General features: G+C 34.7%; 1 protein-coding gene across 1 annotated transcript in view; it reads left to right on the top strand.

Moving 5' to 3' along the window:
* Positions 1 to 18206, top strand: part of LOC114464701 (semaphorin-3ab-like) — a 59488-nt gene that overhangs the window by 21382 nt on the left and 19900 nt on the right. Inside the window, exons 2-3 of the mRNA XM_028449171.1 lie at positions 9430 to 9590; positions 11968 to 12030. Of these exons, the coding sequence (XP_028304972.1) occupies positions 9430 to 9590; positions 11968 to 12030 (224 nt within the window). The remainder of the gene's footprint in view (positions 1 to 9429; positions 9591 to 11967; positions 12031 to 18206) is intronic.

The raw sequence follows: 18206 nt of genomic DNA, 5'->3' as shown, positions 1-18206 counted from the left end.
TTGCTTGATCAAAGGGCCACATTATCAACAATCATTTCAGCATTTAGAATAATGACCAATCTGAGCATGAACACAATAATTAACAGAGTTTTTATAGCATTTTTTGTCATTCTGTGTATGATAGCATTTTGTACATTTCTGTTGTCCTTTTGTATATTTTTCCTCTAGTGTAGCTTTATTTTTATTTTTTATTTATTTATTCAGTTCATTTCCGACATGGTTGCAATCACAGAAATTCACTTTGACATTCAGAGCAAAATCACATAATTGTTTTTTTTTTTTTCTTTTTTTTTTGTCCTTTTGCATGCCGGAAAGGGCGACGGAAAAAAGCATTTTGCTTATCCAGATCCGTCCCCTTATAGAGTTATATTGTGTATTTATGTTGTCTTTTTGCATTTTTTGTAATAATTTTTGTGTATTTATGTTGTCTTTTTGCATTTTTTGTAATAATTTTTGTGTATTTATGTTGTGGTTTTGCTTGTACTGCAGGTTTGCAGAGTAATTTTTTGTGTTTTTTGTCTTCTTGTGAACTTTTTTTTTTAATTTTCTGTAATTTTGTATATTTTTTAGTCATTTTGTGTATTTTTCTTGTTGTTTTGTGTTATTTGAAGTAATTTTGTGTATTTCTGTTGTTTTTTTGCTTGTTTGTCAGTACTGCGGGTTTGCAGAGAAAATTTTTGTGTTTTTCTTGTCTTTTTGCACACTTTTGTTGCAGTTTTGTATATTTTTTGAGTAAATTTGTATACTTTGTTGTCGTTTTGTGTTATGTGGAGTAATTCTGTGTGTTGCTGTTGTCAGTTCGTTAATTTTGCAGTAGTTTTGTGTGTTTTTGGAATGTTTTCCGTTTTTGACTTTTACTGAATTTTTCTGCAATGTTGTAGATTTTTAATGTATTTTTGGCTTTATTTTCTGTCATTTTTTGTCTTACTTGTTATGGTTGCATTTTGTGGATTTCTGTTTTTCTTTTGTGTATTTTTCCTGTAAAGTGTATGCTTTTTGGAGTCATATTGTATTCCTGTTGTGGTTTGGCTTGTTTGTTTGTACTGCGGGTTTGCAGAGTACAAACCCGCAGTTACTTTTTGAGGACTTTTATTGTTATTTTGTGTATTTTTTGAGTGAATTTGTGTATTTTTGTTGTCGTTTTGTGTTATGTGGAGTAATTCTGTGTTCATTTTGTAGTAGTTTTGTGTGTTTTTGGAGTATTTTCTGTGTTTTTCTTGTGTTTTACTGTATTTGCCTGTAATGTTGTAATTCTTTGTATTTTTTTTTGTCTGTGTGTATTCTTGCTTTTGTTTTGTGTCTTTTTCTTCTCTTGTTTGTTATGATTGCATTTTGTACATTTCTGTTGTCCTTTTGTGTATTTTTCCTGTAGTGGATGCTTTTTGGAGTCATATTGTGTGTTTATGTCATCATTTTGCCTTTTTTGTAGTAATTTTTGTGTATTTATGTTGTGGTTTTGCTTGTTTGTTAGTGCTGTAATTTTTGTGTTTTTCTTGTCTTCTTGTGAACTTATGTTTTAATTTTTGGAAAATTTGTATATTTTTTTGTCATGTTGTGTATTTTTCTTGTCATTTTTTGTTATTTGGAGGAATTTTGTGTCCTAGTCTTTGTGTATTTATGGTGTAGTTTTGCTTACTTGTCAGTACTGCGCGTTTGCGGACTCATTTTCTTTTGTGTTTTTCTTGTCTTTTTGTGTACTTTAGTTGTAACTTTGTATATTTTGTGAGTGAATTTGTGTATTTTTGTTGTCGTTTTGTAATATTTGGAGTCATTTTGTGTGTTGCTGTTTGTTCATTTTGTAGCAGTTTACAGCACTGTGATTGATGGGTCTGTTTTATGCATTTTATATTATCTAAAGGAGAGTTCGTGTTCATTAATTGTGTTGCTCAGAAAACTGTTCTTACTGTTTATGATGTGTTAACTTACAGCTCTTATATTGGTCGGGATGCAACGGAAACTGAATTTCCCCTCGTGGGATTAATAAAGTAGAATCAATCAATCAATCAAACTACATATGAACCTGACGTTTTATTTCACTTCTATTTTCTATTAATTGGAGATTGATGGAAGTCTAAACTAAAGGTGTCATTAGCCCTTTATAGACTCTCATACAGAGGAATGGAAATGTTTCAAGCCTGTTAAAAACAATAAATAATATTATTAAAGCCACTTTGTTATACATCATTCTTATGATCTGCCACAATAATGTAATTTAAAGAAAAATACCTCAAGTTGAGGGTATTTTTCAGCATTTTTTAGGTGAGATTAAAAAAGAGATTAATTAGATTAATTAATCACAAAGCATAATTAATTAATCACAATATTTTTAATCTGTTGACAGCACTAATTTGTCTTGTCTTTTACTGTATTTTTCTGCAATGTTATATTTCTTTGTATTTTCTTTTTAATGTATTCTTGCTTTTGTGCGATTCTGTTTTCCTTTTGTGTGTTTTTCCTGTAAAGTGGAGTCATATGGTGTATTTTTGTTGTAATTTTGCATTTTTTTCTTGTCATATTTGTTGTGTTTTTATGTTGTGGTTTTGCTTGTTTGTTAGTACTGTGGGTTTGTAGTCATTTTTTTTTTTTGTTTTTCCAGTCTTTTTGCCTACTTTTTGAGTCAATTTGTGTGTTTATGTTGTTGTTTAAGTGTTACGTGGAGTAATTTTGTGTGTTGTTGCTGTCAGTTTGTTCATTTTGTAGTCGTTTTGTGTGTTTTTGGAGTATTTTCTGTGTTTTTCTTGTCTTTTACTGTATTTTTCTGCATTGCTGTAATTCTTTGTATTTTTTTTTAATGTATAATTGCTTTTATTTTGTGGATTTTTCTGTCATTTTGTACATTTACTTCGGGGGCCACATAAAATTGTGACCCCCGGGCCGCCGGTTTCCCACGTCTTGGTGCAGAATAAAGACCCACACACGCTGAAACCCACACACATGCTCAATCCATCTGTGATACGCTACAAACACTCATCCACAGGCCTCCATTCATACCCACCCACGACCCGTTTCTGGAGCCTCAAACCGACGCAGATGAGCTGCAAGCGTCTTTATTAGGTGACAACCCCTCCCTCATCCACGACACCGGTACACGCCACTTCCTACGTCTCCCCTTCCATCAGTTCCTTTCTTTTATGTAGACACAGATGTCCAAGATCTTAGGCAGTGTGAGTGGGCACAGATGGCTCCTATAGCAGTCCGTCAATCAGAGCTCCGTGGGGGGAGATCACAAAGCCACTGGACGCCATGCTTGTAGATACATTTAACGTATACACATGCTTTTGCTTGGACCGGGTCGATATTACGTACCCGTGTGTGTGTCCACGTTACGAAGTGACGATGATGATGATGGATGACGTCTGATCCCAGGCTGACGTATCACAGGACTTTTCCTCTGGATGATTGAACAACACGGCATATGTTTTTAGAAAGACAAACCAGAAGCAGATTGAAGCAAACTGGATTTTATTTTACTTTTTGTAGCAAAAATATTGATTTTTTTTCACCTTTTTATTTCATAAAGTCAACTATAATTTGGTAATGACATTCTGCCAACTGTGGAATAAACCAGCATAGGTTTGTAGACTTCATTATTATTATTTTTTGTATTATTTACCTAACTTCCTACACGAAATTTCATTTTTTAATTTAAAAGATCTAAAAAAGCATTTACTTTTGAAAAAAAAATTAAAAATATGTTTGATTAAACACAATTATGTTATTGACGATTATGAGTTGATTATTCATTCTTGAAAAATAGTAATTATAATTTGGAAATGTTTATTAAAATATACAATATTCAAGGTGCTCTTAGGCGTTACTCAAAAGAGAAGTAATAATAATAATAATAATAATGCAATTTATTTGTAGTACAACATTTGATGCCAAACCTCAAAATGCTACAGGATTAAAACAATACAATACAACATATATTAAAAGACAGGACTATAAAGAGGCATTAGTTTCTGTAAAAAGGTGATATTTAAGTTTTTTCTTAAAAAAATAATAATTCAGCAGCTATCTGATATTAAATATAAGATCAATAATAATCAGTAATCGAAAATCAAATTCATAATTGTTAATCAAAAATCACGACTTCAATAATCCAATTTGAATTGGAAATTGGGCTGATTAACCACTCTTCACATTTATAGTTTTTTATATTAACATATTTAGCCACACTTTAATGCATGTAAACTACATTATTGAGGCATATTTACGTTTAATCTACTTTTACAATGTAATATGCATTCAAATGACAATTAATCCCCCAGTTAATGTTATATACAATATAAAATGAACATATACCATATGTATTATATCATAAACACTAGTAAGGATCTACAAATGTACATTACTTTGCAATTGGATCCACTGGACTGAATGTAGGCCTTGAAAAGGCCACTTTTGGCACTCGGCCCACATGTTTGACACTAGGTCTAGAAGCGTATAATGAATATAAAAAGAAATGTCTTGTAAACAGTTTAAGGAATGTTGGTTAGCACAGGAAAAAAGATCTAGAAGACATCAAATATTTACAAAATGTTTTTTTTTTTTTTTTTACCTTTGCCAGGTAATTTCACCGTCATTTATTACTTTTTTGTCTGTTAGCAGAATTACTTACAAAGTACTTTGGACAACATTTGAACCTAAGAAAGATCTTACACCATAGAAGAGATCTGGACCAATAATCTAATTATTGATCAGTCAAAAAAAAAAAATAATCCACAAATCTCCATCAATCATCATTTGCGTAATTCGATAATTCAATATCTCGGGTCATATTTGGCCAATCTTTATGAAATCTGACTCAGTTATGTCAGATTGCTTTCTGAATAACCACCAAATTTCATCCAGATCAGATCTAGATTGCACATTTCGTTGCAATTTTTTGAGAAAATGGGTGTGCCCATACATTTGGACCTATTGTTTCTTTATTAATGGGAATAGAAATTTCTTCCAATTAAACTCAACTCAACTTTATATATATATATAGATAGATAGCGCCAATTACAACAAAAGTCATATCACTGATCTCGATTAGGGCTGACTGATTAATTGCATTTGCGATATTATCACGATATCATAAAACAAGATTTTCTAATCGCAAAGGCTGCAATTTTTATTTATTTTTTCTTGTCCTGTTAAGTTCAGAGAGTGTTTAAGAAGTGCAGTCCATTCATGAAACATGAAGTTAGTCAGATATGTAAAGCCACAGATTTGTTTGCTTTATTGTTGTAATCTGTGCTTTAAAATATATATTTTATGTTTATTTAAACTTGCAATAAATCTGAAATTGTTTATTATTAAACAGACTGATTTATTGCTCGTGTTGAAAAATACATGACAAGAGGCCCTTGAAAAAATAATCGCATATTAAATTGCAATATTGAGGAAAAAAAATCATTATTAGATTATTTTCCAAAATGGTTCAGAACTAATCCACATAACTGCCAATATGTGGCAGAGAGGAGCTTTGGAGCTCTTCTTCCTGAACCCAAACATCTTTGTGTCCAACGTCTCCATCAAACACGTTGCTGTAATAGAAGTTTTAACCACTGTGAATTTATGCATCGCTTGGCCTGTGTTATAATACCTCCTGTGTGTTGTTTTTATAATATTTATGAGGAAAAACAGTTCAAACCACATTTAGGCACTGATCCGTTCTCTGTTGGCTCACAATGAAGCAGCTCCAAGTCCTGAAGAAGCCTTTGAATACTGAACAAATTGTGCAACAGCCTCGATGCAATGTGAGCGTGCTGTGCACAAAAGCATTGTGCATGAAAATAATGCTGTTCAGCTGTTTTGTCTCGCATCTGTTTCAGTTTCATACGTAACATGTTTCAATCTGTGTGATTTACAGCTGTCCCTGTTTTTGTTTTTGTACTACAGTCACTCAGATACACACAGCTAACCCAACACTGGTACACAAACTCCTTTTAGGGGATTACATTTTAACCGTCTGCTATTTCTAAGGTTCGACTTTACCCTTTTCTCTTTATACGACATGCTGTTAGTTTTTCTCTTCAGCTGAGTGGAGCACGGAGCATGAAGTGTGTGTGCGGTCAAAAACTCATTAAGGTTAATCTGCATAATAATCCATTCCCAGGTACAGGCCTGCACCCACACATGCTCACTGACACAAAGTGGCTCCCCTGGCCTCGGAGCCATATGAATTATTTAACCAATCACACGGCTGAACAGTCTGAACTGTGTCCCCTGATTGGGACACGCTGCGTTCGCTTCCACGCTGCACTTGACTGGCATGTGTCTGTCGTGAGTGTGTGCAAATGTGAAGTGATTTTTTTTTTTTTATATTACAGTTTATTATAATCAGCAACCAAAAGGATAGGAATCATTTATTCATTCTGTTTAGAAAAAAAATAGAAAAATAAGCAAGCAGGAAATGACTAGTCCTTGTCTATTCTATATATACTGTAAATGTGATTAGCATTTTTATGCTAGTACTGTTTTTCCCCACTTTTTAAAAGGAAATTAGTAGAGATGGGCGATATTATTATGATGGCACATCGATATTATCGGGTGGTTTTAGCAATAAAATGTGATATTATTTGGTGACATCTGTAACCTTTTTTTTTTTTTTTTTTTTTTTTTTAACAAATATTGAAAAACGAATATGTGCTCTTACTGAGACAACATATTAAATATTAACAAAAATGACACTTTTTTATTTATGTTTTTTTAAATGTATTTAATCATGCTGTTTAAAAAAAATTAATAATAATGATAATAATAAGCATGCAGGAAATGACTAGTCCTTGTCTGTATATAGTAAATGTGATTAACATTTTTATGCCAGTACCATTATAGTTTTCAATTTTTAAAAAAAGTATTTAGTAGAGATGGATGGGTATTATTGGCACACCAATATTATCGGCCGATTTTAGCAATAAAAACATCATATTGGCTGACATTTGTATCATTTTTTTCCACCTATATTGGAAAAACTAATACCTGCTTTTACTTGAAACAACATATCAAAAACCATTTTTTCCATAAATAAAGTAGAATTAGTTGTCCTTTTCTGCATCAATAATGTTTGTTTGTAGAATACGTTAGTGAGGCATCACAATAAAATAGGCTGAACCTGTTATTTCTATGGATTTATATATTATGACCAAAAATCTGTTTGGTCATATTATAATAGCCCCGCCTCGTGGGTCAGAAAATGGATGGATAGACATTATAATACACAAACTAGTCAAATGAAAGACTTGTTTGTGTATTATGATGTCCATCCAATAATTATTAGTATTAAAGCTTACATATTACATATTTCTGTGCTATGTGTTTTGTCCCATGTAGCTTTCGTGTTTGCCGGTTTTGTCTCTGCCCTATAACTGACTGTATTTAACTTTAAATATTGCTTTTTTCTTTTTGTTGTGTTATTGTTTTGTGCAGTGCATTTTTTTTTCTTCTTTACTTTCTTTTCCACCCTTTGATTTTTTGTAAACATTGTGACGTATTTTGTTGGGCGGGGCTTAGCCTGGAGGCAAACCACCATAGATGACTTACCCGCTCTGTTAGACAATGGGGTGCGACGTAGCAAAGTGGTGGCCATCTTACCGCGGGCAGCTGGCCCCGCTCATTACAGTACATTGATGTCAGTGGTGCCTGTACTATTTAAGTAACACTCACTTGGTCAATTATCAACCAGTTTTCAAAAGGCAAGCGGCAATTACAACATGTATAAGCATCCTATGTCATAGCTATGTATAATAAGGCAAATTGTTTGTAAATCTGTCAAGATTTCATTGAGTTAAGGGTATTTTTGGTTAAGCTGATCACTCACCTTCCAACATCTACCGTAGAGCGCGTCAGAATATCAGTTGTCTGAGGTAAGATGGCCATCGTTGAGCTACGCTTGTGAATCCAGCATCATCTAGGGTTTATATATACTGTATCTATGCTTTAGCCAGCGGCGTTTCCTGTTTTTGCCTCAAGCGTCATCACTCGTGACATGGGCCATTGAAGGGTCTATTATTTATTTTCCTATAAACCCTTTAAATGCCTCCAGAGGAGATGTAAATTAGCACATGTGCTAACACATACATCTGGGTAACTAATACAATTGTGATCAAATAAACAAATACAAAGTAAAATAAATACATGAATAGATAAATAAAATAGCTTTTTTTCTGTCAAATCACGAGTACCCCTTAGTTCATGTTATGCATCGTTTATTTGTGTAAGCGTATGAACCCATTCTTGCATCTGGTCCAACAATAACCTCAGATTTAAGCCTTTTATTTATCTGTTTTGTCTATGTTTTGGCCATACTTTTCATTTTTAAATGCACTAGTTTTAGTTATCCTGACTGATTGAAACAATATTTATTCCTTTTAGATCTTCCTATAATTTCAGACATACCTCTCAAACATTCTTTATTGTTCCTCGGACCAGATCAGCAAACTTTCATTTGATTATAAAGCCCCCTCTGATTGGATGGATCTTCCTACCTCTATCTCCTCTCTAACCTCCCTTAATATAATTAAAATGCTCTTGTGCAATACCATCAAAATGTATGTAACTGTTTTTGAGTCTTCTTGCTCATACTTTACATTTGTTAGTTTATTTCTTAATTTACATGTACAGCTGCTTCTGTCTTGTTCATTTTTTTTTGTTTGAACACTACCAAGGACCCCCTTGAAAACGAGATGGTTAATTTCTAGGGGTTTATCCTGTACATAAATAAATGTAATGTAAAGCGCTTTGAGACACCAAAATAAGGCGCTCTTTAAATCCAATGCATTATTATTATTTTAGATTTTGAACTTCACCTTTTAATGGATTTCAAGAAATGCCACAATTTATTATTAATGGATGAAGAAATTTCAATTCAATTGAATTCAACTTTATTTATATAGCACAAAGTCATCTCAAAGCACTTTGTCCATAGTAAGAAAGAAAGAACCCAACAAGATCCACATTAACAAGCATTTACTGTTCCAGACTAGTTGAGCCGCTAACCATTGATCAGTCCAGCCCTAGTGTTCCAGACTAGTTGAGCCGCGAACCATTGATCAGTCCATCCGAGTGTTCCAGACTAGTTGAGCCGCAAACCATTGATCAGGAACCGTGAGCTCCAGCATCAAGATACGAGAAACAGAAAAGAGAGCCCTCGGAGGGCGAGGAGAAGGCACAGACTGCAGGGAAAAACATGATACACTATGATACACTCGTTCCTCGTGGTTAGGTTTATATTGAACGTCTTGCGGCATCCTCCATGCTCTGAAATGCTACCACTACAAACTAGGTTTTGTCTTGTACTGGTCGCATGTAATTATATATGGGGTAGACATCAGTGTAAATGTGTCCTATTTTGTTGGGAATTAAATTGAGTCAAACCCCTGGTTGTGAACCACTGCATTAAAAAAAAAACAACCCATGTTTTTTCCTCTTGTGTTACAGAGATGTTAGAGTCAAGTAACCTCCTCACCTTTAACGGCTTGGCGAACAGTTCCAGCTATGACACATTTCTAATGGATGAGGAGCGAGGGAGACTACTGGTGGGAGCAGAGGACCACATCTTCTCATTTGACCTCGTCAACATCAACAGAGACCACAGACAGGTAAAAAAACAAAAAACTCAACATTTTCAGTGCAAAACAACAGAAAAATCCCTCTGGTGTTCATTATTCAGTACATTCTCCACCTCCCTCTGTCTGCCTCCTTCCAGACGAGGCCCTCCATAAGTCCATTACTCCACCTGGACTAGGTTAAAAGTCTTTTTATCTGATTCTGGCTGCTATCATAGAAACAGAAGACTGACACACACTTGCCTTCAGGCTGCGAGTCGCTGAGCAGGGGAATGAAAAGTGCTGAAAAATACATAGTCAGTGCAGAGAGTTCTTTTTGCCCTTGGCACGGATGTGTGTGTTTTCTCCTTCCCTTTGTTCTCAACTTTGCATCATTATCAGACGGAGGCTAAAAAGCAGTGATTAAGCAAATCGAATGTAATTACCCCCCGAAATGTGCTATGCTACGATTCCTTTGAGCGGAGAACTCAGCTGTTATGGAGAGGCGATAAAATGTAGTAACTGACAGAGGACTCACATTCTAAAGAAATAATGCACGGGACATGCATCTGCATACATTTATATTGACATTTAACATCTGCGTAGCTCGCAGCAAAAATCCAGAGCCTCCATCACGCCCAATTTATGAGGATACAATGGTTCCCTGACTTATTGCAGCTCACACATGCACGCTCCTACGCTCCATGTGCACTTATAATTCATGCGACACTAGGGGCAACAGATGGATCCCCATGTAACCCATCCTTTTCTCCAAAATAGCAAAAGAAGCCTTAGTTTTTTCCTTCATATTTGAAGTGCAAAGTGCAACCTTATGTTGAGGATTTGAACCGTACCGAGGACTCTGACACTGTAATGTGAACCAGAACCCCTGGTAGGACGCTCAATAAGCTCTGCAGAAACAACAAGTGCAGCACTTGCTCATAAACAAATGTGATCTTGTTTTATTCAACCTTGCATTATCAACAAAGGAAAGCTTTAACACAATGGTTCCCATTCGCATTTTTGTCAAATCATATTGACCCTCTCTTCACATCATTAGTACCCTCTCCATAATTAGTGAGGATGCAGGAGCCATCCTTCTTTTTTCTTTCGTCTGTCGTTAACTCCTCCTACAGCGTTTGTCCGATTTTGACAAATAAGCTCTCAAAAAAGTTCCCAAGTTTTATGTTTGTACTTTTATAATTTGTAACTTTTTGAGTTATTAATTTTTTTGTGAAACTGCATTGACTTTTCAGCTCTGATCCCATTTGTATAGTGAACAGCTGGTTAAACTAGTGGAGCTGCTCCAGTTTTACCTTAAAATCTTTGCAAACCAATTATAAACCATTCAACCTTCAACATGTTCAGCTAATACGTTCAACCCATTTCAACCTTATTGCTAATGTTAAGCTATTGCTGGGTTAATGTTTAGCTAATGCTAGGTTGATGTTATTGCTTGAATAATGCTAAAGCTAGGCTAATGCTAGGTTAGTGCTAATGTTAGATTGATGCTATTGCTAGATTAATGCTAATGCTAGGCTAGTGCTAATGTTAGATTACTGTTAATGCTAGGCTAATGCTATTGCAAGGCTAATCTTAATGCTAGGTTAATGTTGTTCCTAGAATGATCTTAATGTTAGGTTAATGCTAATGCTAGGTTAGTGCTAATATTAAGATAATGCTATTGCTAGGCTAATGTTAATGTTAGATTAATGCTAATGCTAGGCTAATGCTACTGCGAGGCTAATCTTAATGCTAGGTTAATGCTATAGCTAGGTAAATGCTAATGCTAGGTTAGTGCTAACGCTATAAAAATGATAATACTAGGTTAGTGTTATTGCTAGGCTACTGATGATGCTAGGTTAGTGTTAATGATACGCTAATGTTAATGATAGGTTACTGCTAATGTTAGGCTAATGTTAGGTTAATGCTAATGCTAGCTAATGCTAGGTTAATGTTAATGCTAGGCTAATGTTAATGCTAGCTAATGTTAATAATAGATAACGTTAACGCTAGCTCTACTATGTTAATGCTGGGCATATTGCTTCCTTATTGTTAAAAGTGTGATAAATTGGCCTCTACAGCACAAAATAATCCTGTTTCAATAAATTACAGGAAAATGTAGTATTTTATTGAGCAATATTACTGTTACTACTCCAGATTATTTTTCAATTAACTGTTAAATCTTTCCAAGTACCGTCTGCAATTTGCTCCTGTACCCTTAGGGATACACGTACCCCTATTTGGGAACCACTGATTTAGCATACAAATTGTCCAATCCAGTCCTTTTCTAGTTGTATAAATTATGCATTAATCGGCCGCTGCTTTCACATGTTTCAGTGTAATGACCCTGCATTAACATATTTCTATAGCCACTGTTCTTCATCTACAGGATAATGTGACTAATGTGTCTTTTTTCATATTCGCACAGATTGCATGGCCCGCCACCCCCTCTAAGAGGGATGAATGCAAATGGGCAGGCAAGGACCTCGGGGTAAGTCTATATATCTTTAAATGAGCTTTTCCATTTATTGGCTTCTCTTTAGTGGGAGTTAAAACATCTTTTATGGACTGTCTTTGTTTCGGTCACCCACGCCTTATAAATGTCCATTAAACAGGGTCGTGTGAATGCAGCTACAGTGGTTCGAAAACTAGAAGAAATATTGTCTGTCAAAAGAGAATCATCTCTACCGTCCAACACAAACAGAAACCTGTGTGTGAAAAGCATACGTTTCATTTTATCGGTTTATTCAAAAGAGACAGTGTACATTAAAATGAATACTGAAAATATACCAGAAATTAGCCAAAAGACTATTTTTCATCTGCAGTCCCTGGACAGACGGTTCAATTGTCACCTTAAAAGAATACAAATTACACTAAATTTCAGGAAATATATGATAAAATATATTGTGATAACATGCAACTACATAATAACTTTCATTTAAATATAAAAAAAAACAACAGTGTTTGAGAGGAGACAATCATCACATATTAAAACAAACAAGTTAATCTATACAAATACACATTATACTGTACGTCTACTTTTGACAACAAGTTTTGATTTAGTTTTGATCAAATTTTAGTCATCAGGACGTTTTCGTGAATTCCAGTTTTAGTCAACAAAATGAATTTTGATCAGATTTGATTTGTTTATTTATTCAAGGGACAATGAAAATTAAAAACAATAATATTCAAAGAAACATGTACCTACTGTGAATATGCACAACTGTTGCCAAGGCTAAGATTAAATATAAAGTGAAAGAGTTTAACCATTTGTTTTTTTTTAAAGATTCCATTAAAATTGATCAACCTGATATGGGATAGTATTAACGTTTGTAAATAAACACAGACAGATTTGATTAATGCACAAGAACACATGATCACTGAACAATTCTGATTAGATTTCATCACGTGTGAAGAAATTAAATTTTCATTTTTTCATTTATATGTTTAGCACACATAAAAAACAAACATTTAAGGTGCAAGGAGGGAGTGAAACCCAATGGGCTTGTACAGGAGCTCCTCCCCTTTCAATAAACACAAACAATAAAGGCTAATAGACACTTAGAACAGGGGTTCACAACTAGTTGAACTTTGGGACCCACATTTTTCCAAGGCCATTAAATCGTGACGCACCGTTTTTCAACCAACTAAAGTTAGTATTTAAAAAATAGCTCATATATAAAGTTTTTTTAAAAAACATAAATCCATATATTTTTCTGTGCAACATGTGCCTGTCAAAAGAAAAGTGTCTTTCAAAATAAAAGACAAGTCCATTATGAGAGGCATTAAGTATTTATTTAATTTTGACCAGCTGTTTCCGACCCACCCAGTACAGGTCCGAGACCCACCTTTGAGTCCCAACTTCACACACATTTATATCAAAAGACAAATGAAATTATTGAACACATTATTAATCATAGTTTAGTTTTTATTAGTTGATGAAAATATCAACATATTTTGATACAGGTTTTTTTCAAATGTGTGTTTTTTTGTTTTTTTAGTTTTTTTTTTTTTTTTTTAATATAGTTATAGTTGGAGTTATTGTCACTTTAAAAACAATGTTGTTTTTGTCAACCAAAATAACACGCCTGCTCGGCCTGATGCACGGTTTTATTTTGACGGTGCATTTACAGTATGTGTGGTCCTCAGTGTGTATGGTGTGAGTTCTGTTATCTCTGACTGTGTATTATCTCACATGTTCAATTCTGTCCCAGTCTGCCTGAACGCCTCTCGCTCTCTGACTGTGGTCGTGTATTCCATCCCTGCTTGGTGTTATATCTGATATCAATTTCATGGCTGGATGATTCTACAGTGCAGGGCTGCAGGGATTTAGGATTATCTAGAATTACATAGTTTTTCTAAATCCCAGTGAGTCCCTTGGTGGCGTTTGAGACCAACAGACAGGAAGTTACTGGCACAAAAGTGACACTGCAGCTCTGATGCGTCACATATAGAGATAAACAGTCAAATGTAACATAATAATACAAGGACGTGTACTTAAGAACTGAGGAAATGTTCAGGGTTGGGGTCAATTATAATTGTATTTGTGTAATTGATAATAATTAAAATTATGACGTATTTATATGTGAAATTGTACTTGAAAAAATGTGTTTCTGTTGTAATCATAATTTCAATGTAATTGGGTTTAGATCATTGTAATTGCAATTCTATGGAAACTTCTTTTGACAAAAACATCACGTGGTTCAATTACAATTTGATTAAAACGCAAACCTGGCGTACACATACGTAGTTAATAATAACTGCTCAAAAACATTCATCATGTCTTCTTATTACTACAGAATTTAATGTAAAAAAATGTACATAGTTAATAATCATCATTAAAATATGTTTCATATCAACTTTTCCGACTCAGGATAATTTTACCATTAAAAAATTAAAAATTAAAAATTAAATCTAGGGTTATACTGACAGAATAAAAAGGCTAAAACGCCGCCACACCAAAACTATGAATACCAATATTTTCATTGATAAGGAAGCCTAACAAGGTAACCAAGAGATAACAAAAAAACAAATTAAATGGTATTTTACAATTGATTTAAGACATGGGTCCAAATTGACCCGTTATCATAAGGTATATAGGTAGATAGGTTTCATTTTATGGACTTATTTATTAAAACCTCAGTAATTGTGATTAATTGTAATTGAACTTTAGTAATTGAAAAGGTAATTGTAATTTACTTTCAGGGGGAAAATAATTATTATTCTTTTAATTGTAATTGGAAAACATGCCAGTCACCGTAACAAGGTCGGGGTCAATTACTTTCTTCAGTTACAATTACGTTAATTACGCATGTTCAATTACGATTACAGTGACCACCATTTTTTCCAATTACACTTAAATTACTATTATTTTTTTTTTATCATATTACAATTACATTCTCAATTACTAAAGTACAATTACAATTGATCACAATTACTGAGCCTGAAAATAAATAACCTAATACAAGTTAACCTTCCTCTTGTGTTAGCTTTCTGTTAGCATCTCTCATGATAACTGATCCTAAATCAGCTCTAAAAGACACTAAAAACAAATATCTATCGTCTAATTTCCATCCTATTTATTGGTTATCTTATTAGGTTTCCTAATCAATAAAAATATAGGTTTTAATGTTTTTGGTTTGGGCATCTGAGCCGTTTCTGTGTCAGTATGGCCTTTGATTTATATTTTTTTAAATGCTAAAATGTGGGAAAGCTTGATATGAAACATATTTTTTTAAATAATTGTTAACTACATATGTGTAGAACTGTACATAGGACTGTATCATGGTTCCCCAGTTTTGCGTTAAATTATAATTGACAATTTTTATACGATTTTCATGGCAATTACAATTGCAAAGTCAATTATCTGAGCTCAATTACAATTTGATTACAATTACGGCAGCTACTGATTTTTTATAATTATGCCATGATTGTAATTAATTATCAATTACGCAATTACAATTACAATTGACCCAACACTGCATTGTAGTCATAACTGAGTTGTAATTAAACATGGATAATTAAAGACGTAAGCGTAATTGAAAATTGTAATTGACCCCAACCCTGAGTTGAGTAAGGCACTGCAGCACATACACATAGCCGTGTGGAACAAATGTAACAGCTGTGCCCCTTAAAAACGCCAGAATGTGGCCTCACTGTCCATTGTAAAAAAGATAATCTCTGTGTAACATTACACATTTTGTTGGATTTGATTTATTATTTGTCCCGTGTGGGTTCAAATTGAAGCGTCATTAAAGAGTGCATGGATGTACATTTTGGCGTGCTGTGATTTGGCTTTTAAAAAGGTCATTTGCATTGATTTAAAAACAAGTGTTTTAACTTTAGTTAACCCAATATATACAAATCAAACTGTAGGTTTTTGTTTGTATATTCGATGGACTGTCTTTGCCAAAACCCAGTCCAGTGAGAGTCATTTATTTCATTCACAAATTCTTAGTGGATTTTGTGGTTTTTCACATAATCACACAGTTTATGATCAGAATAGCCATTTGTCAAAGAGCGGCAAATTAGAATGACCATAACTAACGCCTGTGTGTGTGATTACTTTACTCTACCTACCGCACGGGCTAATGAGTCTAACAAAGACAGCCGTGTATAAGCCCTAAACGGAGCCGACCCTGGAGGGGCCGTAATAGGGCTTGATGAAATGCTTATAATAAGGCTAAGGGAATGATGTGTGTGGGGACATGCGCTCCCGCTGTTGGACAGAAGGAAACACAGAGGGTAAAGTCATTAAGTTACACAGTCACATACAAGCACGGGCTGAGGTCAGCTGTGAGACATCACTCACGCTGGTTGTTCTGTGTCGGCTCAACAGGAGCTCACGCACTAATCAGTTAATGGTGGAAATTTAAAAAACACCCAAACCTGTTAGAAGTGTTTTTATGCCTCTATGGTGAATTCAGGCAGTGAACCAACCGCATTGGAAGGTAAAGTTTACTGTCACCATGGAAAATGTACTCGCTAGCATCATCAGGTAACTAACACTGTTATTGGTAAAGTGGCTCATGAACACACTTTAAAACCTCGAATCCACCCACTCAATCGTTTTACAATTTAATTCATTTTTAGATTATTTGTACGGTTGCCGTACGGACAACCCCCGGTGCTATTGGTACGGTTACCGAAGTACAAGTACGTAGCGTCTTAGGTTTAAGGTTAGGATTAGGTTTAGGTTCTAACCCAATATCGTAACAATTTTTAGGGTTAGGGTTAGAGTTGGGTTTAGGGTAAGGTTTAGTTTCTAATCTCTATTCGCACAGGATTAGTTTTACCGAGGGACCACATGTAATAAATAAATGACCCCCAAAGTCTGCTTTTTATGTGGCGCATGTTTATTTTTGTTGTCAAAGTAAACGGACATATTTTTTATTAGTTTACTGGATTAGATTAGGGTTAAGGTTAGGGTTGCATTCGCACATATACAATATGCTCATAATTGATCTCCGTACGAGGTAAACTCAGACTGTGACACCGGAAACAAAACAACGCGTAGTCACGTATCAGATCCCGCCCATTTCTGTCTAAATCACAGAGATGCCTATTTGCTTTGGATTATTATCATCACAGGACCTTGGAGTTCAGCACAATATAGTAGGTCATTTGCGGGGGAAACTAACTACATATATGTCAAAATCATTGAGTATTTATTTAGAGTTCTTTAAAGTAGTTATTTTAATTACAAATAGTTTATATTAATCCAAATAAAAGGGTAGTGCATTCAAATTGCTCAACATTGCACAAACAATACTGTATTTACAGAAACAAACAGTAAATACAGTATATGTACAGATTGCCATATCGGTAAAAAGCTTATGTCTATAGTGCAGCCAGATAATAAAGTGCAGCTCTATAACAACAAAATGGCCTGTTCTTCCTACGCGGTACCATCTTTAACAAGCGTGAGGTGTACGGGAGTGATCCCTAGAGGAGAAGCAGCCTCCGGATCTCCGCTGTGTCCCCCCAGCCACGGTGGGGAGACGAAACGGGAAAGGTTTTAACAAGTTCTTAAAACTGTGAATTCATTCATCCCTAATATATTAACTCAAGGTCTGAAAATGCCATCCGTCAGTTGTCTTTCCTCTCCCCTGCCTTGTCTCCTCACAAATATCACTGCTGCCATCACTGCGTAAAAAGCTTTGACAGTTACCACCTGGTTGTGGGCTGTGCGGAAGGGTTACGGTTAAGGTTACACGGAAAAACAGAGGCAGCAATAAAGTCCAGCTTTGATGAATTGCATTGCTTCCCCTGCATTAATTTATTTGCATTTCCTCCTCCCATATTTTTGCTCCCCTTGTGAGCTCCGCCTCCTATACATATTCATTAGAGGGAAACGATTGCAACGGGCGACAGGCAGCAGCCGCACACTCCTGATTACCTGGGGTTTGTACAGCTTATTAGCGCATGGAATGACGTTTGCACACCTTTTAACACCCCTAAACCTTTAATGAATCCGCCCCTCAATTCTCTCAGGGTTTCAATGGTGCTTTGAAAAAGTTAATATAGCATAAATTGGAAAAAATAGACTTGTCTGACGTTCGATGGACTGGAACTCAGTACCACTGCAGTATAGCAAGATCAAGTTTTTCCATTGAAGGATCTGGGAACATGAACATTCCAATGTTCTTTTTTTATAAACCAAATAAA

Source organism: Gouania willdenowi, chromosome 6, assembly GCF_900634775.1.
Source record: "Gouania willdenowi chromosome 6, fGouWil2.1, whole genome shotgun sequence".
Lineage (NCBI taxonomy): Eukaryota > Metazoa > Chordata > Actinopteri > Blenniiformes > Gobiesocidae > Gouania > Gouania willdenowi.
The sequence above is the reverse complement of the archived record's forward strand: the minus strand, read 5'-3'. Positions and strand labels throughout refer to the sequence as shown.